This window comes from Eutrigla gurnardus, assembly GCF_963514095.1.
Source record: "Eutrigla gurnardus genome assembly, chromosome: 14".
NCBI classification, from domain to species: domain Eukaryota; kingdom Metazoa; phylum Chordata; class Actinopteri; order Perciformes; family Triglidae; genus Eutrigla; species Eutrigla gurnardus.
Genome location: NC_139937.1, coordinates 17483690 through 17509558, shown reverse-complemented (window position 1 = coordinate 17509558; position 25869 = coordinate 17483690). Strand labels below are relative to the sequence as shown.

At 43.6% G+C, this 25869-nt stretch overlaps 1 protein-coding gene across 2 annotated transcripts; it reads left to right on the top strand.

Annotated features, from left to right (window-relative positions):
- The first annotated feature begins 187 nt into the window (after positions 1–187).
- Positions 188–23813, top strand: lipeb (lipase, hormone-sensitive b). Of its 2 annotated transcripts, XM_084027006.1 has the most exons (16): positions 227–332; positions 776–812; positions 2774–2811; positions 7019–7260; positions 8496–8780; positions 9705–9795; positions 10792–10937; positions 11266–11451; positions 12318–12470; positions 15830–15974; positions 16976–17203; positions 18102–18287; positions 19147–19328; positions 20102–20368; positions 20927–23453; positions 23700–23813. In XM_084027006.1, the coding sequence occupies exons 1-15, from the start codon at positions 242–244 to the stop codon at positions 21329–21331; spliced, it is 2682 nt and encodes an 893-aa protein (XP_083883132.1). In that variant the 5' UTR covers positions 227–241; the 3' UTR covers positions 21332–23453; positions 23700–23813. The 2 variants fall into 2 exon arrangements, with proteins under 2 accessions (XP_083883133.1, XP_083883132.1); XM_084027007.1 differs by lacking the exons at positions 776–812; positions 2774–2811 and having other exon boundaries at positions 188–332; positions 23700–23811.
- The last annotated feature ends 2056 nt before the right edge of the window (positions 23814–25869 follow it).

The following is a 25869-nucleotide window of genomic DNA, read 5'->3' as shown; positions in this document are numbered from 1 at the left end:
TTAACCACCTCTAATCTTTTCTGAATGGTCCCACTTTTCTTTAGTTATACAACCTGTACAACCAAACGGGAAAAAAAGGGGTCGAACGCTTATCGACTTTAGAGCGCCGCGATTGGCTACTGGATCACGGCCGCCGTCATTCATTGGTCTGTATTTTTGGCTTGGGGGGCGGGGCCTGCGCGCGCTCGCGGGCAGGTATGGAGAGACATGAGAGGCGGTGCGTAAACAGAGGGAGGCGAAGATGGCGTCGAGCAAGAAGAGCGGCGGCAGCAACAGATTTGAGAAGGGCGTGAATGGGAGACGCTCGTCCAAACACAAAGAGGCTCCAGTGGGTGAGTGTCTCCGTGTGCCGTGCCGACGTCACCGCCTTCCCCCCCCCCCCTTTTTAGTGTCTCATCCTAAAGCAGTCACCAGTCCCGCTAGCCTGCGTTAGCATTCTCTTTAACGTTAGCAAGCGCTAGCCCCAAAACGAACAACTAGGATTTAACGTTAAGCCGCTGGCTCTGTGTCTCAGCTGCTTAGGTCCCATGGTTGTTTTACGACGTCATGACGAGGAGGTACAGATGAAGTCTTTCGTTTGTTCTTTCGAAGTGCTTTCGCTGGCATGTCTGTAGTTAGGAGCATCCCCCCCGGTCATAACTACCGTAACGTCATGTGTACCGTTAGCTGTAGAAGTGGTAGTGAAGTCATCCCCGTAGTAGTAGTAGACTTATACTAAAAATATATCCCCTCATGCTGTATTTATATTCACACTTTCACCTTCTGTGCCATTTAGTTTCAGCCGCTGACTCTGACAGGACCCACCTGAACAGGTACAACCAGGAGGGTGGGAGGGTCCGGTGGGGGGGGGGGTCACTAAATTATCTGTGGTATGCACGAGGAAGCGCGTTGAAGCCGTCATCACTGCGTGGGTGAAGAATGTGCAACCTGGGAAAGAAGGTAGCAGACCCCGTGGATCTGCTGTTGGCCAAACAAACACCCTCTGTTGCCCCATTCCTGCTGTAAACTAGGCCTTAACTGGAACAATTCAATTACTCCCAAAGCACTACTACCTTCAAAAGGCGTCGTTAGCATTAGCACAATAACCCACACAATGGCTGTTTCTTTGCTACTGAAATAAAAAGCTTGCATGCATATTTATTAAGTGCGCGTCTATAATACATGTCGGCCTGTGTAAAGGGATTGGAAGAGTTTTGTTGTATTACGCTCAGTTTTAAGATGACCTGAAGATCACATATGTCATTTTATTTCTCATTAAACACATCTAATTGTATGACTGTAGCCTGTGTCCCATTTGGAGGGGGTATGGAGGCTCATTGTTGCTAGTTTCCTGTTGATCAGTTTTGGCGTGTGTGTGCATGTGTGCGTGTGTGCATGTGTGTGTCTGGGAGAAGGGTCAAAGGCTCCTAAACACGACACTTCAGAGCTCCTGCTGTTAGTGCTTCCTCTTGCCAGAGGAACTGCTCAGAGTTTGCTATTTTTAAAGCTGACTTCCTATAGAAACGACATTTTGTAGAGAATCTGATGTCTGAACGACCGACTAGTTACCATGTCGTAGAGTTTTTCCTCTTTAACACTGTCTCGTCTCAACATATGATGCATGTTGAGACTTTCTCCCTCCATAGATAGGTGAGAACTTGTACTTGTACTTGCTTGTACACTGAGATCCACTTTAAGGAACTGCCCATTGTGTTTTCATATCCGTGAACGCAAGTTTTCCCAGGCTTCACATTTCTCATATCGTGAACGTGTCTGTTTAAAGGCTTGATAAATAGCAATCAGTAGAGAGCCACGTGTTCGAAACAACCTTGACAAGATCAGCGCAGTTAATCATGCCGACACTGAGACGTCGCTCAACGTTAAACTAGACCATGTCTGCGTGGAAGGGACCAGCCTGATTGATTTTGTCACCAGAAAAGTCAACTATATATTTTAATGACAGAAAATCTTCTAAATACAGTAACGTACCATCCACACCATCTCTTTTTCCATCCGTCATAGCCAAACTTTAAGGAATGTGAAGGATATATCAGCATATTAATATTTATTATTCACATATTTAATGTAAGCATGCAGACGAACAAGTAATGAGAACAAAAAAAGTCAGATTTGTTGTCTGTGACTCATATTCCTGGGTGTGTTTGTCTATCTCTTAATTTCTGTAAGTGGGTGAAAGGTCATATCGCACGTCCTTGAGTTATGGGAGTGTCATCAGCCAAGAAAATCGAGTCACATTTTCCCTGAAATAGATGTCCTGAATTACATGTAACAATGTTTTTGTTGTTTTGCATACGTTGTCCATGTTCTACATTCATTTCATTCATCATCTGTCAAACATTATGATTTCCTAACAGTTGGCCCGTGCAGCACAAACAATAAATCTGTACAGAGGTGCTACAGAGACACAAAAGTCAACACCTTTTCACTTTAACTGCTGTCTGCTCGCATTTGACTGGTGACCTTATTAGAAATGTGGAATCAAACCTCGCGAAATGCAATAGATCCAAATCTGAAAAAGTTGTTATCTCATGGTTGTGATCTGCCACTGTCTCTCTGTATGTGATCTGCCAATTAGGTTGGAGGTCACACAGTGAGTTGCAAGCTGAACAGCCAGTAGGAAAATAGCCCACTGTCACAAGGAGAAAGTTAACTGGGACGGAGTTGTTGTCAAACCAGTCGGGAAAACTCCTTCTCCTTCCATCCCTGCCATCACTCCCTCCTTTCTCTTTCTCTCATTCTCGCTGTGTTCTTCTCCATGCTCTCATTGTGGAAGAGAGGAGACTGAGGAGGACAGAGCCTTGAACTCAGCCGGTAAACACTTTTAACTTTTTTTTTTTCTCTTCCAGCTTTTCAATAGCTAGCCTATACCATCAATAACATCCTATGCCAGAAGCAGCCTGTGGGTAGTTTTGTGCAAACACTCAATTCACACTGTATGCGAGCCCCACGGGAGTCATTATATGTCTGTGATGTCGCTGCTATTGGTTGTTGCGCATGACTTATTCATGCACACTCTCATCCATCTTTAATGCGGAGAGACCAGGTGCAATTTTATGGTTGCAATGGGGTTACGTTAACCACTTGTGTCGGCAGCACAGGAAGGGGTGATGCTGAAACAAGTTGCGCAGTACTGACATAGATATTTGGTACACTTGCTGATACACGAAAGGGCCGAGCTGACGAGGCAAGCAGGTGAGTCGTGCTTTTCCTCCCATAGATGGTATATTGACTTAGGTGTAGTGGCAGCTTTATTGTTTCTCTGTTGGAGGTATTATCTGTCAGACAAAGGTTATCGGGCATGTTTGAACTCGGAGTGAGCTCTTGATTAGAATGTACTGCTGGATAAAAATAATTTGGTTTGTTTGCACAGTATTCTCATATGATACGATCCTTAGGTTGAATGTCCACTGGCTTCATTATCATTTAGCAAGTTTTCAGAGCAGCTTATGCTGATCCAGGGGTTTATAAAGTTCATGCTGACCGCACTCTGTCAACATAAGGCCTGTTGGTGTTACCCAGCTTAGAGACGTGTACCCAGAGCTCCAATTAAGAAATGCAATTTTTATTTTGGCTGCTCGCCCAAACCGATTTGATTGCTGTGGCCGGACCGGCCAGCACGCCACGCAGGGTGACTGTATCACCAAGGTAGGCGTTGTGGTCCTCTAAGGCCACACTGCTGCTTGGGTTCATGCAGACACATGAATGTGTATTTATAGATGTTCTTTGTGCATCTCTCTTGCTGATCCACTGACGTAATGAGTTGAAATTTTTGTGCACTTAATGTAAGGTTGCTGTGTTGTCTGGCTCAGAACATTCACAGTCGCTGCGTAATCTTGAGATGGAGCAACAGTCCCAGGATTGTATGTGTGTTATTGTTAGCTTTTTTGAATTGTTTTGACGTGACGCACGCAAGTACTGTAGCTATTTTTATTGATCTTTATGATGAATTTGCGTGATTGATGTTTGCATAATATATTTGCAAAACTCACTCATAAGGTTTTACTCAGGTTTTGTTCATTTTTGATAAACATTCTGCAAGTCCAGCCCATGGCATTAATGGTGGTTAACTATTAATCAATCACCGGAGATCACAAATTGAAAGTTGGCTATATTTCAAGATTATAATTTAAAGTTGGTACTAGCACAATGTAAATTCTGTTTTAATGTGGCAGTCTCCTTGGCGTGACGTTCTCCCAGATATTCTCTTGACATGGTTGAAACGATGTGAAATCATGCCTCGAGCTGCTTTATCAAACTTTATGGGGATATTTAGTACTTGATATTGTAATGGAAAACTGTTCTCCATTGTAGTGCTGCTATGTTCAGTCCACTCATTTGGATCTGCATATTTGTTTCAGTCCGTTTCCATCCCTAGGGCCACACAGCAAATACACACTGGCTTTGCTGTTTACAATTTGGCTTGTGACAGAAACGGAAACAAGGAAAATTAATAAATGGACATGGTAGGCCTACATATTTCTGAGTTTTCATTCATTTCTTTTAAATTACAAAACCCAGCTCTGATTAGGCATATTTTCCAGTGCCAAGAGGAAGGTTAGGCAGTGTGCCTCACACAATTATATGCACTCATCACAATCTGATTCTAAATGTTTTTTATCTGATCAAGTTCGCCTACGATAAGCTCAGCTTGGTCTAGTTTGTATCGCATGTTAGCATCATAGCTAATTCTAGGCTAACAAACTTGTCTTTCTCAGTTCAGCCAACCGAAGAAATAGTCCACTAGCTTTTTTTAAAATCATATATTAACCAGCTATTTATCCCACTTTGGAATTACACGCTATTTAGATGTCCCAGTTTTCACCAGCATTTGTGGATCTTTATGGAGTTGGAGACTGAGCAGATCCCAGCTGACATTGGGCGAAGGCAGGGTACAGCCTGGACAGGTTGCCATGCTATCACAGGGCTGACACATAGAGACAGACAACCATTCATGCTCACATTCACACCTAAGGGCAATTTAGAGTCACCAGTCTACCCAACTTGCGTGTCTTTGGACTGTGGGAGGAAGTCAGAAAACCCAGAGAAAACCCCCTGCTGCAGTGCTGACCACTACACCACCGTGTCACCTCAATTAAAAATCTGTGACCAAACGATTAGCATTTATCCGGATCATGATGCGTGCATTCGTAAAACTGTTTTAGATGTACTCAAATTGCTTGGTATTTGTGTGTAGATTGTAACAAATCATTTTATACACTAGAAAATGGTTTATTTCATGTGTAGATGATCAAATACGCATTTGGGAACCATTGTGAGAATTGGGAATTGAGAATCTAATTTCGCTCCAAAGTAGCCGAGTGCTTAATGGATAATGGTTTGTCAACTGTAAAACGTTTAAGGAGAAACCTTTTGATATGATTCAATAATCCCTTGCCCATGACCTTTGACTGTGACAAATTGGCATTTGATATGGAAAAACGCCCATGAAGAAGGGTGTCTTGTCTTGAAGGGCACGGTTAAAAAAAAACTCAACGAGAAGTGGGGTGAGAGGCGAAGACAGAGGACGGCTGGAGAGATTTTTCATGCAATATGCTTGTGTACTAGAAGTCATCTGGCTGATAAATGTCTCTTCCCAGATGTCGGAGGGGTTGTGATTCCTCACATCAAACTGAAATTACCTCCTCCCGTTACTCTTCCTGAATGGCAGGGAATAGCAGAATAATTGTGCGATAAGGGCGCCATTATGTCTTTGACCCTCAAAACAATATTTCACTTTTGTGAAATATGTTTCATGAGTAGGCAATCTCCGCTCCACATCCCATGATGTTGCTTTGGGGTCCTGTGAAGAAATTGCTGTGCTGTTTTGTTTTGGCTTTATTTTATTATTATATATTTCTTCATTTTTTCTGTATTTCTTTATTACTAGCCACTAGCCTTAGTGGAAGTTTTAATAACAAAAGTTTGAGGAGGGGAGTGTGCTAATTCCAAGGGTGGCTGATGTAATTTGGGACATTCATTAGTTAGATTTTGCACAGCTTAAGATGATTTAACACATCAATAGTCCTTTTAAAAGAAATTTGAAATGATCATGGACTATTATCTCCAATCATGTGCTTCAGAGATACGTTATTTTCTCCCCGTGTCTTCTCCTCACCCAAAATTCTCACTTTCTCATCAGTTAGAAAAGCACCTCTGTCTCTATTACTTTGGTTTCTGCGTGTCCACCAGCCCCTCTCCTCTTTCCTCTGTCTGTCAGCATGCCAGTCACCCTATACAGTAACTACCTGATAGTTTCCAGGCTTAGGTGATGTGGAAACAGAGATCTCAGATGACTTGACAGACGAGCTCTGCCCCCACAGTGGGAGTTCAACAGGGACGTAGCACGAGGTCGGTGTTATGCAGCATTAGGGCAGGGGTATGGGTACACTTGATAAACAAGCTCAGCTGTGTGTTGTCAGCTGTATAACTCCCTTTGGGACTCTTATCTGAGTGGTTTATGTGTTTTTGTCTGTGTATGACTAATCTGTGTTTGTTCCCAGCAGCATGACGTTAGCAAAGGGCCTCTGCCTTCTCCTCCTCCTCCTCTTCCATGCATGTTTTCCTAGATTCCTGTGGATTTTGGCTGCTTAGCGTGGCTTTAGATTATTTAATTTCAAGGCTTGCTTAACACGATTCAATCAATGAGCTTCTATACGCCAGGCTATGGAGGATTAGTTAATAGGAGTAAGAGAACATTGTGTAGGATATGTCCAGTGATATCCCACCTTGTACAGTGTCTACATGCTAATTACAAGTGTGGGTGTGGTGCAGAATAGCGATCAGGGTGCTCCTTTGTGTTGCTTGCAGGACAGTCAAGTTTAACATAATGAACCATCTTTAATTTTATTAATGAAGTATGCATGGGTGAGATGACATAACGGACAGCGAGCCCAGTGGGTGTTATTGTGATGCAAGTCCCAATGTCAGAAATCTGCCTAATGAAAAGAACATGCACATCCTTCCCCACACAATTAATTTATTTTTTGGTTTCCTTGCTCCTCTATCTCACTGCTCTTAGTGATGGACACCAAGGCAGTGTTTGCGGCCCTTTACGACGTGTGCGAAGAGAACGCCGCCTTCTTCTCGGGAGGAGCCAAGGGGTCGCAGGGTGATGCGGCACGGCGGCTGGTGGATACCATGAAGCTGATCCAGGAGCATGCTCGCAGTCTGGAGCCCGTTATCGCGGGCTTTGCTGCGGTTTACCACCATTTTGACTTTGACCCACACATACCTGCCAACGGCTATCGCTCACTGGTCAAGGTAGGCTGTGGGATGTTTTGTGTGCATGAGTCAAGTCTTGGATCTGTGTTCTCATTTCTAACCCGTGCAGAGTATAATAACCTCCATACGGCAATACTTTCTTATCAATATTCTCTCCACACTGTGAGAAACTGCTCACCAGCTTCTCTTTGCCTCGGTATCTCTTTGTTTCAAGGTCAGTCCATTTGTTTTACAGATTGATTTTATGTTTCAAATCAAGTCGGATAATTCCTCCAGCTGCAGAATATCTACCCCTACTGTACCCACTGTACTTTATCTTCTACAGTTATTGATGAAACATCCTGACCTTCAGTGGCTGCAACCCACCATAACCGAAGGAGTCTAGCTGAGAAGCAAATTAATGCTGCTCTGTTTTCTTGCCTCTCGATTTCCACATTTATAATCCGTCTCATTCCCACAGTCCTACTCGGGCTAAACCGTAAGATCCTGGTGAAACTCGTGCTCTCATTCAGGCATGCTGTCATACACAGTTTCTTTTTTCTTCCTTTAAGCTTACCACCCTAATCTTAATTACAATTTAAGCACACCCAGACGACATGGCTCTTTAATGATTTTAAGAACTAGAATTTAATTTGTTATTTGGCAAAATGCTATGCATCCATATTTTAGAAAATAAATATAAAAGTTGCTAGCTCAATAACGCATATATATATATTTTTAAATCCTGTCCTTTTTAATAAACAACTAGTGTTCTCCCACTGGTTGGCCCCCGAAATTTCAGGTGACATGTCCGTTGGGAGAGCGTGACTGTTCGCAGTGGGCTGATTGCCCAGAAATTGCAGCATTCTGGAGAACTGCATTCGCTCTTTGACTCCAGGGAAGTGAAGAAGAGTTCAGTTGTAACATTAGTACGTCCAGCAGCAAGTAGGAGTCAAGGAGCTGCTGCACAGCTTGTTTATTAACATTGTTTTAATAGTGAATCTGTCGCTTCTCAAGTATGCACCAATTTCAACACTGCACGTCTTTGGTAAACCAAGCAATAAACCCGTGAGTGTGAAGTCGCTCCGATGAATGGTTCTCGAGATATGCAGAGGACGTACATGTACACGTACATATAGAAAGCAATTTCTTACTGTATTGTAATTTGTGTTTAATTCCACTTAATTGACCTTGCTTTGCTGATTTTAATTTGGCATATGGAGGAGTTGGCATGGCATGGTAGAGGGCACATTTTGGCCATACATTTTATTGACACATTCTTCATCCTTTTCTAGGTAGTGCGTTGCTGCCTCCTCCACATCATCCAGAAGGGGCGCTACATCACCGCTAACCGCCGCAGCATCTTCTTTCGAGTAGCACACAATGCGGGCGAAATGGAGGCCTACTGCAACGCTCTGTGCCAGCTGCGTGCCCTGCTCTACCTGGCTCAGCGCATGCTCCATGACAACAGCCATGGCAACCTCTTTTTCCAGGATGAAAGTGGCCTCAGCGAGAGCTTTGTCCGCGAGTACTCATCCATGCACAAGGGGTGCTTCTATGGCCGTTGCCTTGGCTTTCAGGTAAGATGAGCTTTGTGGCACGGCGACAAGTAGTGGGAAGAGTGAAGAATGGGGAGGCTTAGAAGCAGCAGTGCCAGAACTGTTTTTTTCTTTTCAAGCGCAAGTAGGACACTTGTAGGAATGAAAGGCAAGCAATGCTTAAATGTGCACAAAGGTACCAGTGAAGGCAAACGGGGATTAGAGGGATATTCTTCTTAAAACACAACAATAAAACTTCTCACAACATTGCAGAGAAACGTACTGGAAAGCAACCTCAAACTGAACAATTCTCACTCAGACATGCAACTGAATGTACCTATCTCCAGTGCTGGTAAAGGTACCCTTACTCTTACTGTCCATGTTCCATTCTGTAGCCTGTAATTGTTTTTTTAAATTTTTGTTATACTATTGGGGATGTCACATAAAAAAATAAAGCTCCCCGAAGTCCCCCTTAGCCTGTCAATCAAACTGGTATTCTATTTTGAAATAGAAGTGACGAGTAGGTGTCGGATGACTAAAGAAAAACAGTGCCAGGGGCTAGTTGGCACCAGCCTAAAGGAATTGACCCTGAAAAGAGAGCAGGAGTGTGCAACGTAAAAAACAGGAGAGGAATAGGGAGCTACAAATGACCTCCGAATCAAATAACCTGTGATTCTGATGGACAGAGGAAGTCAGTCTTCCTCTGTCCACACTCTGTGTTTTTACAAGAGAGGCTAAGCCCTCAGCAGACAGAGGTCATAATCAAACTAAAGGTAACAAATGATGAAACCTCCCTCGTACTGTCTGCATCAATTTATAATGTCTAAGACTCATTTGATATTCTGATATCCCATCATCTATGCAGCTACTTTTATTTTTAATTGTAGTCTATTTCTTGTTTTCAAGTTGGACCCTGGATTAGAATTTAAAGTCTGTTTTTCTCTCTCTTTTTGTCCATGCCTCCAGTTCAGTCCGGCCATTCGGCCCTTTCTCCAGACCATCGCTATCGGCCTTGTGGCCTTTGGAGAGAACTACAGACGCCATCAGTCAGGAATAGGTCAGCATCATCTCGTCTGCAGCTGTACCCTCTCATCACCCAATCACTTAATTCTCATTCATATATCGTACACATTGCACCTCGGCCCCCGACTGCGTACCTTTTTTTTTTTTTGATGTTGTGTGCTTGGATTGTAGATGCTCTTTCATCCTTTTGGAATATTGAGGGTTAGCTGGCGTGCTTCTTTTTATATTTCAGAATGTTTTGAACACGCACACGGTTATGTACAGAGGCAGAGATGGAATAACATGCACCATCATATTCACATTTTGACTGTGCACACACGTCAATATTTAACCATCAAAACACAATCACTGGACTCTCATGGTTTCTTGTGCTCTGTGCTGCGCCACAGTGGAGTCAGGAGGTATTGCACCATATGGTGAGTGTACTGGAACCCCCTCACCCCTTCATCATGGTCTTCTGTAGTGAGCAGTTCTGTATTTAATTTAATTGAAGTCTGAGTGGTGTGGTCATTGTTCCTGAAAGTGCAATCCCTTCCCTTTTCTTTACTGCCCATCCTTGATTTCTTTAAAAGCAGGGTAGAATCTGATTGCCGTGATGAAAGGCTTCTTTTTCAACATTAGAACGAGCACAGTAGACCTGAAATAATTGTAAGGCCATAAGATTATAGCACTTATAGAGTAAAAGCCAATTCGCTCTGTTGAGTGTGACGACTGTTCTCAATTGGGGCCTTATCTCTGAAGTTTGCTGTGCACTCTATTCCTTCTCCACCATCTGCCTTCCAGCCTTTTTCTCCTTCCTTCTTTTGCATTCTCTTTACTTACTGCTCTTCTAATGCTCCCTCAATCCTGCTCTCCTTTCGAAATCACTTTTTTTCGTCCCCATTATTCTGAGCTCTCATTCTGACTCCCTCCTCAACCATGCAAGTACTTCTTTACTTTCAACTCTAGTCCCACTTTTCTTTCTTTCATTACCCTGTATCTGGCGTCTTTTACCCCCACCTTATTGTGTCATCCTTCCTACCTTCCCCAGGTGTCGCAGCCAGCTCTTTCTTTACCTCCGGGAAGTATGCCATCGACCCGGAGTTGAGAGGGGCGGAATTTGAACGCATCACCCAGAACCTGGACGTCCATTTCTGGAAGTCCTTCTGGAATATCACTGAGACTGAAGTCCTGTCGGTGAGCAGACTGTTTATTCTCACACGTTCATAAGACATCTGTAAATCTACAAATGTTGTCACAAATCTAACCCACGCACACAGAGAAGTGCACTGCCCTGCTTTTAAGTGAATATTTCTGTCATTATGCATTTGGCCTATTGGCTGTATGTAATACTAGAGTGGAATTCAATTTATTCAATGGGGTTTATGATTTATTCATCCAGTTTCTCATTCTCTCCGGTGACCTGCCTCGCTCTTTAACTTGTACTCTTCTCTGTCTCTGCCTTTCTGTCTCTATTCCATCGTCTCTCTCCGTCCATCTTTTTCTTTGTTTCGTCCTCCTCCAGAGTCTTGCCAGTATGACATCCACGCAAGTTAAGGTGAACCGGGCTCTCTCCGTGCCCCCCGTGGCCTTTGACCTTCCCCTGACAGCCAACCACAGAGCATCAGTAACCATAGCTCCACCGTCAGCACACATCGGCATCGCGCCCATTCAGATGAGGCTCATCTCCTATGCCTTACATGAAGGACAGGTATCTAAATCATTATTCTGTTCACGCTGTGGTGGCACAGTAGGAAATGCAATAAAAAAAAACGTCATAATGTCAAATTGTATGCAGAACTGGATACCTCCTTTATTTGGTGTGCACTTGTCTTCTTCCTTGTTTCCTGTCTAAGTATCAAGTATGTGTTGTGTGACCTACTTTATGACAGTTTTCATTTACCAGCTCTTTTTAAACCCTCTTGCATATACCAGTCATACATATTTTAAAAATATCCAACAATATGTAATGGCATATCTAATATGTCTCCAAGCTAGAGAAGACAACTACTCCGACTTAATCCCCTTTATTATCTCAATTCTGTCTCTCTGGCTCTATTACATTGTCTAACTGTAGGTATCACTCTCACTTTTTCTTCTCCCTCCCTTATTCTCTCGGGAGACTCCCTCTCTCCACCGGAGCTTCCTCTCCTCCTTTCTTTGTAGCCTATAACCCTTAACCAGACACGCCTATTAACAAACGTTTACGGCTATTGATCACGTTTCAACGAAACAAGTGTTTTCTTTAATTTCTAAAATACAAGCTTGCATCAGCGAAAAGCCTCCCTCTCAGCCGCGACTCCCCCTCCCTCCTCGTTTCTGTTAATGAATGGGAATTAGTGTGCGTCCAGGCAGGCGCAGGAGAGGCTGGCGGCAAGCTAGTTAATCCTTCTCTCAAAGGGGCACTGTTGCTAACACTAGCAATAAAACATATTAACAATATAAACAAGGCTTTGTTTGCAGTATACACATCTGTAGGCAGCGATGAGCGATGCAATGTTGTGTGTCATTTGTATGGGATCTTTTCCTGCTCACTTTGGTCATTCATTCCTCTTCCATCAAATCTGTCTCTCTCAGGACAGCGAGACTCTGCTATCTCTTGCCCGCCCTGAAGGGGGCGCCATCTCTCTGTCTCTGGGGATGAAGACCAAGCGCCTCCCCTCGTCTCCCTGCCTCCTGATCCACTTCCATGGGGGAGGATTCGTGGCCCAGACCTCCAAGTCCCATGAGGTACCCTCCAAATAAACTTTTTCCCCTTCTCCCGTTAATCCAGAAGACCTTTCAGACACTTGACGTCACCCATTGGTTTGTGGGCGACGGATTTGAAGCCACGAGTTCGTCATTTTGGCCGCCACCGTCGTAGTAACAGGAGTTCAGATTGAAATTCGGGAATTAAAAACAGAAAGGGTAGAAGTTGTAAGAGGAAAGTCTGTTTTACTCTTAATTGTGACCATAATTTACTAAATGAATCTAAATGAGCCCTGAAACTAATGATCGAGACCATAAACCAATGTTTACTGAAGTAATAAATTAAAGTGAGGATTTGGCTCATTTCCCCATAGACTTCTATACAATACGATTTTATTTTTGCAACCGGATGAGCAGGTACACCAACATCCACTCATAAGCTTAGGTCTCATGTTTTAAGAATTGGACCTCTCTCCAACAATCACAGTTTTTATTATAGATTTACATAAGTGACGATATATGAAATGGTAGCAGAAGGACGCATGCTTGCTACTACTACTTCTAAGAGCATCTGCTAAACGTAAAATGTAAATGTCCTACATATTTATGAGAGATATTCTAACACAGTTTGTGCCCCCACCTCTCCTGGTTTGTCCTACACTGATCCGGGCATCTGTGACTGCGTGTGGTCTTTATGTGGAATCAGGCTGCTTATCGCTACTATAAGAGAGTGGGTTCTCTGAAATTGCCAAGGACTTGGGCGTCCTGCGTAGCAACCAGAAGATGAGAGGGAGCACTCAGAGGGTGAACAGGGCTGTCATGTTGAATTAAACGGAGAACTGTACAACCCTGCAGAGAAAGATCACCCTGGGGCCGGGCACTAATGGAAGACTTGTCAGACAATCCTTCTCTCTTCTCCTCCTTCTTCTTCAGGGCTTGCCTTTTTTTTTTTTATAACATCCTCCCTCTCAATCTTTCTAATATCTCACAAAAGTCTTTTTTGTTCACTTAGTGTCCATTTTTAACATCTCCTTCCTGCCACATTTGGGCAACGTGTTCCTTCTTTCTCCTATTACTAGGGGCCTTCTGCTCTCTTGATCCCGAGGCACGGTCAAAGAAAAAGAAGAGAGAATTTTAAGATTCTCTGAGGCTGGAGGTCAGGGTTGGTCCCTTTTTGTGCTTCTTGCATGTCCTCTACTCTCATGTCCTTCCCTTGATCCTGTCTGTCTTGTCGTCCGGGCAAGATGGAGAGTTGAACTTCAGTGGCTGGAGCCTTTGGTTCTCTCATTGCCCAATTATGCTGAGATCACAGGAATGGATGTGCTTGCATCTGCAACTTGGGGACCAACCACACACACACACACACACACACACACACACACACACACACACACACACACACACACACACACACACACAATCCCAGTAGAGGTATAAACTTGCAGATTAACTGCTCTGCCTGTCTGCGAAATAAGTGGAACTGCAGCTCCCATTAATTCCTGCTTTGAGAAAAGATCTGGAACCTTTTGAATTGTTGCTTTTCTTGGTGGATTGTGTGTCTGCATGTGTGCATCCACAAGAGAGAGGGAGAGAGAGTGTGACAAGTGTTTCCTGAGTCATTGTGTTAAGTTAAACTGCCTTGGTCCTTAGCTTAACACACACACACACACACACACACACACACTGGTTGGGCCGTCTGTTTTGAGCCCTTAGCTCCCTTTATGCTGGTAGTCAATGTTGTATCTGACTGACAAACCTGTCCATGGACTCCGGCATATATTGACACTCACTGGCAATAATGGCTGTTGTTCACACACACACACGCACGCACACACACACACACACACACAGACACACACACACACACACACACACACACACACACACACACACACACACACACACACACACACACATGCACCTTAGGGCTACCTTTGCTGATTCAAATAAACCCAAACTGCCTTGGTGTGTGATTGAAGTTCCACACTCACTTGTCAGCGTTCTCCTTTTAAAGGAGTCATCACCTGGTTTTATACGTATCCAGCCCCCCTTGGATCGCTTTGGATCAATTCGTAAAACTTATTAGAAAAAAAAAAAAAAAATTTAATCAAACATTGAGCTTGTTCTGACCCTTTTTCGTACCGCGATTTTATCACGCGAGATTACGCGCGAGGTTTTGACTGGTCCGGATGTGCATTGTATAATATGTAATGAGGCGCGCGTTGATTCGCCGCAGGAAGGACAGAGCCGGGGGGGCTTGCCTGCATGCAGACTCCAAAACATAATGGCGGCGCTTCGGCGATTTCAGGTAGCGGACGGGGCGGGGTTGGGTGGTGAAAGAGGGGTGGGCTTATGCAAGTAGCCGCCACGGTGACGTCACCGAAGGCGCAGAATCAAAATCTCGTGCTTTAGGAATGCACACCCTTGTGTGCTATTCCTGTTCGGAAAAAGAGCAGAAGCGAAAAAACGGCGCCACTTTCAAACTCCAGCCTTTCAGGCAAGTTTCAACTGAGGTCAAACACAGATATGCATGTTTTAACAAGAGAAATTGCGATTTCCGGGTGATGACTCCTTTAAGATTTATTGTGACAAGTATAGGGTTTAAAGACAGCACAGCTAACTGCTGGAGCTGCTACTTTTTTTTTTTTTTTTTGCATGCTGAATCACTGGTGGGGGAAAGCAACATGGAAACAGACACACAGTGCTTTTCCTGGCAGTGTGAATGGAGAGCTGTCGCTTTCACCGCCAGCCCTGTCTCGCTACTCAAAAAGGTGTTTCAGAGAAGATAAAGACGAAGGAGAAAAAGGACGAATGCTTTGTGGGAGGAATATTTTGTCACAACAAGTTTTGCTACCTTTCTCACTTTTCAAGGTCGTAAAGTAAAACACTTGCCTTAGGTTTGCACAAGAATAGTAACCACTTAACCTGACTGTAGCAGCAAGAAAAAGAGAAACATTCAATATTCTGACAGCGAGTTGTTTTTGGAGACTATCCCTGTAAGTCCACACCATCCCCTTGTCTTTGTGTGTTTCTTTCTTTATATCCAGCGAACTAGGATTGTAGGCACCTTTTGTTATTACCGTATGAGAAGAAAGGAAATGAAGGTGACTGAGGGCAATGTTCCTTCCAACTTTGTCTAGACCGTAAACCAGAAAGCAGCCAGGAGACATCAGACGAACACATAATTTTCATAACTTTTTTTATCCCTGCTTCTCGGTGCTCACCCCGGTGCGTCTCTCTCCAAACACATTACTTTTTCTCTCTGTCTCCCTTCCTCTGTGTTTTACTGCGACTGCTATCGTTTCTCATAAATTGAAAAAAATGTAATATATTCACTGTGAGACTTTTTTTTTTCATTCATAAATTTACCCCTTCACAACCATGTCTTCTGTCTTGTGCAGCCCTATCTGAAGAGCTGGTCCCAGGACTTAGGTGTCCCCATCCTGTCGGTGGACTACTCTCTGGCCCCTGAGGCCCCCTTCCCAAGGGCCCTGGAGGAGTGTTTCTATGCCTACTGCTGGGCTCTGAGAAACCACCATCTACTAGGTATACACACATCATTGTTTATTTCGCTGTGCTGGCTTTTTTAGCTACGCCGTACATTTTCTGTTTACTTTTTAAAGTAAATGGAAAACGATATGCGGCATGCATTAGGCAGGCTAAATAAAGCTGGCTTATTAGAATTAATGAGCAGAAAGAAAAGGGGTAAAACTTACTCCTTTCAGAGTGATGGTGTCCACTGCCTCTGTAAATCCTCACCTTGGCTTCCCAATTCCCTGTACCTCCTTGAGGAGGATTCATTCATCACTTTGAAAGTAATCACGCTACAGCACAATGCCTCGCGCTACCCGTTGTTTCGCAATATCACGCAATTTGCGAGGCTCAATATTCAGGCAGACAACAAAAGACATCTGGTCGGTTTGGGGTGCATCTGCCCGCTGAGCCACACTGTGTCAAATTAGCAGCGATGGCGGTGCAATATGTTTGCGTTGTAGTACACGAAGACAATATCGCAGCCACGAGACAAGAGCCTCTCAAAGCGGCCACATATGCAGCGTCACGGTGGAGAAAGGAGGTCACTTGATGGCTGCTTTTTCTTGCACCACAGTGGATTTATCATAGTCACAGAAAAATACTGTTTTTTTTTACGTCAGCCATGGCTGGAAGCATTATGGTCCCAGGTTGTCCATCCGTCCCTTCCTTCTGTCCCATTCTCAGAAACGCCTGGAGGGAACTTTTATTACATTTGGCAGAAACTCCCACCTAGACTCAAGGATGAACTGATTAGATTTGGTGGTTTAAAAGTCAAGGTCATTCGGACCTGACAGAACATTTTTTAGCCATAATTCAAGGAGTCATAGAGACAATTTAGATAGAAAGAATCTGCAACCTGCCGATTTGGCAGAGGCGTATAGCCATGAGGAGTAATTATATTTTATTTTGTTGTCCAATGTTCTGTTTCCCCATTGATGTTTTTCTTTGTTTGTGTTTTGGTTTCTTTCCTTTGTCTACCTCCTCTGTCATTACCGTCCTATTTATCTCTCCAGGGTGGACGGGGGAGAAAGTGTGTCTGGCTGGCGACAGCGCGGGAGGCAACTTGTGTGTGACGACGTCGATGCGCGCTGCTGCCTATGGCGTGCGAATGCCAGATGGCCTCGTGGCAGCCTACCCGGCGACCCTGCTGACTGCATGCGCATCGCCCTCCCGGCTGCTAACACTTATGGATCCCCTGCTGCCGCTTAGTGTGCTCTCCAGGTGTCTCAGCGCCTACGCAGGTAAGTGTGTGAGTAAGTGTGTGTGCGTGTGTTACATCAAGTTCTTCTTTTATCTGGTTGAGAAACATGTTTCTGCTGTCAGCCGCTCCACATCTTCTATACACTGAACATAATGGTCTTTGCTGTAGTTGTTTGTAAACAACGATGATGCTGACTGACAGCTAGAAGTGTACGATAAATGATTAGGTTATTAAGTCAACCAATCTATTCTATTCCAGTTATTAGATAATAAAACAACGTATAAAAAGCCCAAAGTGATGTCTTCAAATATCTTGCCATGTCAGGTCAGCAGCTAACACACAATGTACCAGCATTCATGTCGGCACTGCCAATCTTTGTTAGTTAGACAGTAATAATTATCATATTAATCATAAAACTGTTTTGCTCTCATCTTGGATCTCTGTTGTCTCCATTCCTTATGTAGTAGACAATGTGTATAATATGAAAAAAAAAAAATTGTAATCATAAATCTTTATGGATTTTATTCAAGCTGTGTTGCATTGGGTCTGAAAAACCTTCACTCACGACAACTCGACTTATTAGCATATAGATTGTTTTTCATGAGTTGTCATTAATGCATGTAAGAAGCAGGAGAAACTTAAATTTTTTTTGATAAATTGTTGGCTGACAAGAAAAAAAGACGACTGAGGAAGACTAGTAATTAGGCACCTATGCCAAATTACTGAACAAAAACACAAATCAATTTCTATTCACTCCATCTGTCATCACTGTGTATTGGCTATATATATTGTACTATTGAACCCACTTTCATTCTACTATTATATCTTTCCTATTATTGCTTTCTGATCTTCTTTGTTACTCGTACTTATTCAAGAATCAGAAACGCCCTAATCTCTCGTGCTCACCACTCAGACTTCCTCCATGTCTCCGCCTCCAGGCTCCGGGCCGCAGACGGAGGAGCAGGTAGAGAAAGTGAGCACGCTGAGCCTGGTGAGGAGGGACACGGCCCTGCTGCTCAGAGATTTCCGACAGGGAGCCTCCAACTGGATCCACTCGCTGCTCGACTCCAACAGAGCCTCAACCTCCCCCAGCACGAATGCAGAGACGCCACTGGGAGCCACTGGTATGACCATCGCTGTGTGCATGGGTGTGTTTGTGTGTGTGTCAGGGACTTCAACTATGTCTTTGTCTTATTTGTTTGTTTCTTTTCTGTAAAGCCTCTTTGTGTTAGAAAAGTGCTATATAAATTACATTTATTATTATTAGTATTATTATTATTAACTTCCCCAAAGTTCATCTACAGCTCATATTGAGGAGGTTATTGAAACGACCCCCTTTATTCAGCATGCAACCAATCAAGGATCGCTTCATCCCACCTTAACACTCCTGTAGTCCGTTCATATCACTTCACCTCTTTGGAGCAGCAGGGCTCCAGCAGCAAATTGTGATTTCCCTGCTTTCCCTTTAGAAAGGTGACACCCCGCTCAGCTGCTAACCCAAACTAATGATCATGTCATTGGAGGGTGTGCATTGTTAAAAGGCCATCATATCGCTGAGATGGTTCATTATTAGGAGATGGCCGATCAGTAGCGCTTTGTGAAGTGACCGGCCATGACGAATCCTCCAGCTGTGTTTTGACGGCACGAGGTGGGCCCATGATCTCGCCACGAAGGCACTATTTGAATCTCCTCCTCCCACTTCTCCTCTCTCTTCATCCTGATAGATCCCCATTTGCATTCCAGGCTTTTAGCTGTTGGCTGTCAACCAGAGGACATATGATAAGTGGAAACGGTGGAATAAGTGGATGTGTATTACTATTTGTGTATTTTATTTCCTGTCCTCCAGCTGCTATTAACTCGGAGTCTGTATCCTTTTGCACATAATATAACCATTTGGTTAATTAATATCTTTTTTTTGTCTCTTTTTTTGCCAAATGTCTCGTTCATCACTCCATTTCCACCACTCTCCGTCTCGGTTTTTAGGTGGAGTGAGGAAGAGCATTTCAGAGGCGACCATCTCCTCTCCTCACGCCGACCCCCCTGTAGCTTCAGACAACTCGCAGTCCCCCTCCAGGAAATTATCTGTGAAGAGCCAGACTTGCCTGGACTTGGGATCCCACAACAATTCCACTTCTCACAGCTCACCGCTGCTGTCTGAGCGCACTGTACGTCACGCTTGAACATGTTTACATTGAGATTAGCATGCTCCCAGTTGATGCTTTAATCCAGGCGAACATTAAATGTCTAAGGGCTGTTGCTTAAAAGAACACTTAGAGGTTAGTGGGGACGGCTGTGGGGATTTTAACCCGCTATGATGGAAACATATTTTAATGATAATTATTGTACAATTTGCAGGTAAGCGAAAACGCACCAGGCTCTCACCTGCGATCAAGTTATATCTGCTTCCATCCAGCTTGCATTAACATGATTAAGCATCCAGCTGTAGCCTATTTAAGAGGCCGAGCAGTTTATTAGCATGGAGATATTTTGCCCCTCTAATGTTGTGCAACCTGCAGTGATGTGTGTTTCATCTCGATGGACTGAGAGTTTTTTTTTTTTTTTCACTCATGCCTCATAAACAGATTTTGGCTATAAAATGCTGACAGAATATCAAAGCATTTTCGTTAAGTACCAGAAAGGTAGTCCAGATTTTCTTTGCATTTATTTCCACACAGTCAGGCTGGATTAGTGGCTGGCTTGGGGGGAGAAAAGTAGCGAGAAGGGGTGACGCAAGATTTTAAATGTGCTTTTCCTCCTTGAAATGAGAACTGTTCAGCCAAGACTCGGGCGCTACGCCAACATTTTTAGCAAGGACAAAGTGCTCTGTGTGTATTTGTTATCAAGTCTGCCTGTCCACTATTGTATGCCGTTCTCCATATTTCTTTAACATTACCTTCTTCTCACCTCACCTGAATTATTCTTTATCTCTTTTATGCAGCCAGAAGATGTGAATTTCTTCCTCTCCAAGGACGTAGATCCCTCCATGTCCGCGGACCTGTCTTCAGTGGCCATACCGCCCCCTGCTGTAGAGGAGGGATCAGAGCTGGAGCACCCAAGGGAGTTTCCCCTGGGCTTTGAGCCGCTGCGCTCGGAGCAGCCGTCTGAGATGAGGGTGGAGAGCTCTCCAGTGGTCAAGGATCCGTTCTGCTCGCCTCTGCTGGCTCCTGATAGCATGCTCAAAGGGCTGCCACCTGTACACCTAGTGGTAAGATGAAGCAGCAGCCGGAGTGATGACGGGATAATTAAGCTTTACTCCACTTAACTTAACTGTGAAGGAGGGTATTCAGCATCTGGGTGTTAGGTTAGCTGTCTGAGTAAAGTAAAGAGCGTTTGAGTCTTTGCAGCGGTTTACCTTTTGTTTGCATGTGTGAGAAAAGCTGAACGATTTCTTCTCCAAGTTGTAGCAGATAGCAGGGAGGTAAAACACGGCAGCCTCAAATGTTAAGAGCTAGATTACTGAAGACAGTCTACTGTTTTACATCGTTGTATCAGAGTGAGACGGAGTGTGATGGGAGCGACGGGGAGGTTGAAGCCTGCTCTCTCAAGGGTGGTAATATGAAAATGAAGAAGTTGGTGCTGATTTTAAAGTGGCTGGAGTGAGTCAGCGAGAACATAAAGAAAGTGGGGACAAAAGAGACGGGGATGCTTGGCTTCCTTTTCTTCATTCCTTAATTAAGATTCTTGACATGTCTGAAGGGAATCCTAATTTGCTTTTCACCACCCCTCTCCCCTCCCTCTTGCTTCTTCCCTCTCCCCCTCTCAGGCTTGTGCGTTAGACCCCATGCTGGATGACTCCGTGATGTTTGCCAAGCGCTTGCGAAACATCGACCAGCCTGTCACTCTGTGCGTGGTGGACGACCTCCCCCACGGCTTCCTCAGCCTATCGCAGCTCTGCAAGGAGACGAAGGAGGCTGCCAACGTCTGCGTGGAGAGAATTCGCGCCGTCTTCACCCAGGAGGACACGCCCCCGGAGCCGCGCAAGCACCGCAAGCTGGAACGGACCGATGGGGGTGTGTCGTCTTCTCCTGAGGAGACCGGGTCTCTCTTCATTGGCCCCATTGAGGGAGGGGAGCTAGCTGTCGGGAGAGGGACTAAAATTGCTGATGGGGAGGGCTTAGTTGCTGTGGAAGCCCAGAACAACACTGACACTGTTGGTATTGGGCCTTAAACAAGGTTAGATAACAAAAAACAAGGGCTGCGGTTAACCCTGGGAGTGAAGGGAGGAAGAGTAAATGAAAGTCAGACATATTTAGGCAGTGCAATGCCTAAAAGGGAGAGAGAAAGCTTCCTCAGACCGGTTATGGGGAGGACGGCAGTCGAGGTGATTGCTAATTTTTTCAAAAGACAAAAAAAATAAATAAATAAATAGAGGAGCAGCACTGAAATACAACTTCCATTGCTCCTTGCTTGCCACATGTGTGTGCCATCATGCACCGGCTCTCCAGGCTGACAAAATGAAAGCACTCACAAAAGACAGTTGTTTTAGAATAAAATGGTAATTTACTGCTCGGATCAAAGACCAGCACCCCACCCACACATGCAGCACACATACTTAACAGAGTTTGCAGTTAGGCAGCGGAGGCTCGGACATAAAGCAGCGCGGAAGATACTTAAGACGAGGCCTGAATGGGTGATTCATCCGGGCCAAGGCAGTCGTTGGAGTCCCTAATCAGATAGTGGTAGACACACTATATGCTTCTGTATGGAGTCATCCCCGTCAAAACGGCCACTTGTCCTTTAGGGAGCCACTCTAAATCACACTTAATAACTCTACATTGTGTTCTCCATTACACCAGTTTGGCAGTCAATACAGCTCACTTTGTGGATAGCAACTCCTAAATAGAATTACAACCTTAAACAGAACTGACTGAACGACTCTAAACTGGAAGAATTGATTTACTTGTTTCTTGATATTCTGTCAGTTTTTTTAATTTATCATATATTAACCCTATGTAGTATTCTTACTCGTTATTTCTTTTGTCTTTCCTGTTGCTGTATTTTAATCCTTGAATCATCCTTGTTGATTTGTACGCCATACTGTTTGTAATCTATTTATTCCACTTTTTCTTTTATTTTTAAATGTACTCGATATTTACCTCGGCTTCTTTGGCACAGCTGCTCTGACATCCCTTGCCTTTCCAATTAAACGCCTCTCAGTAATGCATACTGATAGGGTAGAATACATATAGGATATTACACAGGGACACGGCGCCCTATCTCCACGCTGCATGGTGCTTTTTGTAGTGCTGATATCGCTAATGCAACGATTGCATTTTATTTAATAACTACGGTGAAATTTGTGCAGAGGCACTGAGATTTCTGAAGACAGTTGCTTTGCTTAAAAACGTACCCATCTTTAAGAACAACTGTTGCTCTCGACTGTCTGACGGAGGTAAATGTTTAAATTCTTCTGCAGAACGAGAGTAAGAGAGAGAAAAGGGCAGCACGAAGCCCTCGGCTATCAATACACATTTTACACTCCACTGCACTGATTTCCTCTCAGGTTGTTCCCGTTCCTCGCCAGGTGTTATTGCCCACTACTCCTCTGCACAGCATGCAGTGTGTCAAGTACCACTTCTCCGGAGTCGGGGGGGACTTCAAATCAGAGGCTTTTAGGCAAAACCGGAGGACCCTGACCAGGAAAATTGATGGCGGGAGTGCTGTGTGAAAGCCACCGAGCTTGTGGTGGACCAGATGTTTCCTGCTCTCCACCATCACATTCTGGGATTGACTTTGTTTTCAGTCACCCGACGGCACGCCTCTGAGCGTGTCGCCACCAAAAGCACTTTGATGTAGGCAAGAATGTCCTTCGGAGGGTCAGTCCCTTGATCCAGGTCCAACTAAATATAGATGCCAACAATGCTGGCACTGTCCTGCTCTTGCCTGGTAACAGAGCTAAGGTTGCCAGGTTCTGTAGAGAAGGATGCTGTGTGCTGAATAGGATTTAGCCGAAGCCCCGAGTCCCCTCCTCCTGTAGAAGAGTAGGATTGTCAGCTGCAAAGTCATGCTACAGGATTAAACCGTGCTCAGCTCTGTCAGCTTCCAGTACTTACTGCAATATTTTTAGTCAGATTGATGGAGAGAACCAGTGCCGTGAAGAAGAAGAAGAAAGTAATACTCTCATCCTCTCGGAAACGCTGTCCTGACGTTTGTTCTCGCTTTACTGGCCAACGTTTATGCTTACTCTGCACTTTTGCTGTAGTTTGACGACCGGTCAAAGCTCGTATACATGTCGCTGTTTTTGGTTGTTTTTGGTGCCTGTGTGTGTGTGTGTGTGTGTGTGTGTGTGTGTGTGTGTGTGTGTGTGTGTGTGTGTGTGTGTGTGTGTGTGTGTGTGTGTGTGTGTGTGTGTGTGTGTGTGTGTGTGTGTGTGTGTGTGTGTGTGTGTGTGTGTGTGTGTGTGTGTGTGTGTGTGTGTGTGTGTGTGTGTGTGTGTGTGTGTGTGTGTGTGTGTGTGTGTGTGTGTGTGTGTGTGTGTGTGTGTGTGTGTGTGTGTGTGTGTGTGTGTGTGTGTGTGTGTGTGTGTGTGGTTGAAGTGGAGTCTTCATGTACTCTGTGATGCAAGAGAAACTTTGTTTTCGTCCTGTGTTCACATAAAGACACAAATGGCACTTTACAGTCGAGAGACTATTCACAGTGTTAATCATCTTGTTGTTGAGAGCAACCTCGAGCCACTATGGGACAACTCGTAAGAAAACTTAGGGAAAATAAGTGTCAAATTCACCCACTTTGGGTTTTTTGCTGTTTTGTTGAACTCCGTATGCCTCTTACCCTTGATGACCACTCATGCATCAGGCTGACCTGACTGTAGCTGATGTACCAGAGAGCCCTCTGGTGTTTTGGACAAAAATATGTTTGCAGTGTCAACTGTTTTTTTTTTATTTTTCCCAATTCCTGGCTTTTTATTTTTCCTTCAGCTTTAGAGTTGAAATGATTGAGTGTTGCTGTTTCACACCATCTAATTGTTGATGATCCACAGACCAATTTTATTCTCACAAATTGCTGCTTGTTTTTTTTTTGTTTTAATTATCAGGTTGTCCAAGCATACCTCCATAGATTTACTCTTCAAAAGCTCTTCTCACTTGAGATTCTCTTTGCCCGAGGCAGATTGCGTTTACGTGCTATGCAAAGTACTACGCTGCTATAATAAAACGTGAGAAAGCTGCTTCCACGGTTACAGATAAACTATGCAGTTCCACACCAGCATCACATCATAATTCCTCAGTCAGAAATACTGTTTTATGGTCAATGCTCTGCGTTTAAATCATCTCCAGGTTGGATATGTAGTTATCATACAAACTTATAGACCACAACACTTGTTTTGAACTGACTGAAACCTCATTATTTCACGAAGGCATCGATACGTTGATGCGACTGACCTCAACCGCTTCTCAGAAATGTTTACTGATGAAAAATGCAAATTTGATGAACCAGTCGGATCCTACATGTATTGTCTAACGTTATGAAACAGAACCAAAGACTGTCTTGTAACGGATGTGCTCTTCATGCTGTTTAGTGTTTGCTGTCAACTGGTGTCATTGAAAATGCAGGTGCTAGTCTTTGCCATGGCTTGTCTGCACTCCATATGCAAATTTCTCCGCTACTGTAAAATACATATATTGTTATGTAGAATATGATTAGCCTTTTAAAAAAAAAAAGCCATAGACTGAAAACAAAGCTGTTTTAAATTTTTTTTTTTTTACTTTTTCAAATATTATTTTATTCAAAACACCACCAAGTGCAAACCTGTGTATAAAAAAAAAAAAAAGATTGTAAATTAAAACGTGATTCATGTAGATATTTTTACTTTCAGATTTGTTAATCAGATTGATTGATTTTGACTGCATTTTTCTTTGTTTCATACTACAATGTTGTGTCTGAAAGTACGCTGGTTTCTTCCTTTTTGTTGATTTTTATCTAAATAAATTATATTCTCCCATGAAGCTGCTCTTGTGTTCATGAATCAACCCACTTCTTTGCATCCATCAAACTAAAGGTCAACTAAAAGTCATTAAGTATGAGAAATAGAGATTATAATTAAATCTAGGTTCCCGGATATTTTTGGAATCTCTGATGGCGTTTATATATATATATATATATATAAATACCAAAAACTCTTAAATGAATTTTACTCGAATCTTGATTAAATCGGGACTTGGGGAAAGGTCAGTTACAAGGTTGACCTTTTATTTAACTATGAATTGTCAGATCAAATCAAAAATACACAATGTGCAAAGCTCTAAATATTATTCATTCATCATCTCTACACGGGGATGGAAAGTAACCAAATACTGCAAGTATGGTTTTGGGGTATATTTTTATTATTATCATTTCATGCTGCCTTATACTTCTCCTCTGCTGCATCGTTTATGAAAGTGTTGTTCTCTTCATTGCAGATAAAGATTTAACATACAGAACAGAATGATCTTATAAAGTGTAAAATGCTTTTGCATGGCTCAAACTACGCCACAAAAATACATTGATTAAGATTTTAAAAATGTGACATTCTGCATAACTTTTGACACTTAACGTAGCCCACATTTTACTGATATTTCTATACTTCGGTAAAGATTTTAATGCAGGGTTATAGGCTACTCGGAACAGTATTTTTATGTCGTGCTAAAATATGCATCCCGGGGGGGAATTGCTGTGCAGCTGTTACAATACAAAGTAGGAAGACTGCAAATATAAAAGTATATAACACTA

Coding starts and splice junctions, on each gene's coding strand:
- lipeb (XM_084027006.1), top strand. CDS start 242: ATGGCGTCGAGCAAGAAGAGCGGCGGCAGCAACAGATTTGAGAAGGGC. Junction 7,261..8,495: donor GCTATCGCTCACTGGTCAAG/GTAGGCTGTGGG, acceptor ATCCTTTTCTAG/GTAGTGCGTTGCTGCCTCCT. Junction 12,471..15,829: donor AGACCTCCAAGTCCCATGAG/GTACCCTCCAAA, acceptor TGTCTTGTGCAG/CCCTATCTGAAGAGCTGGTC.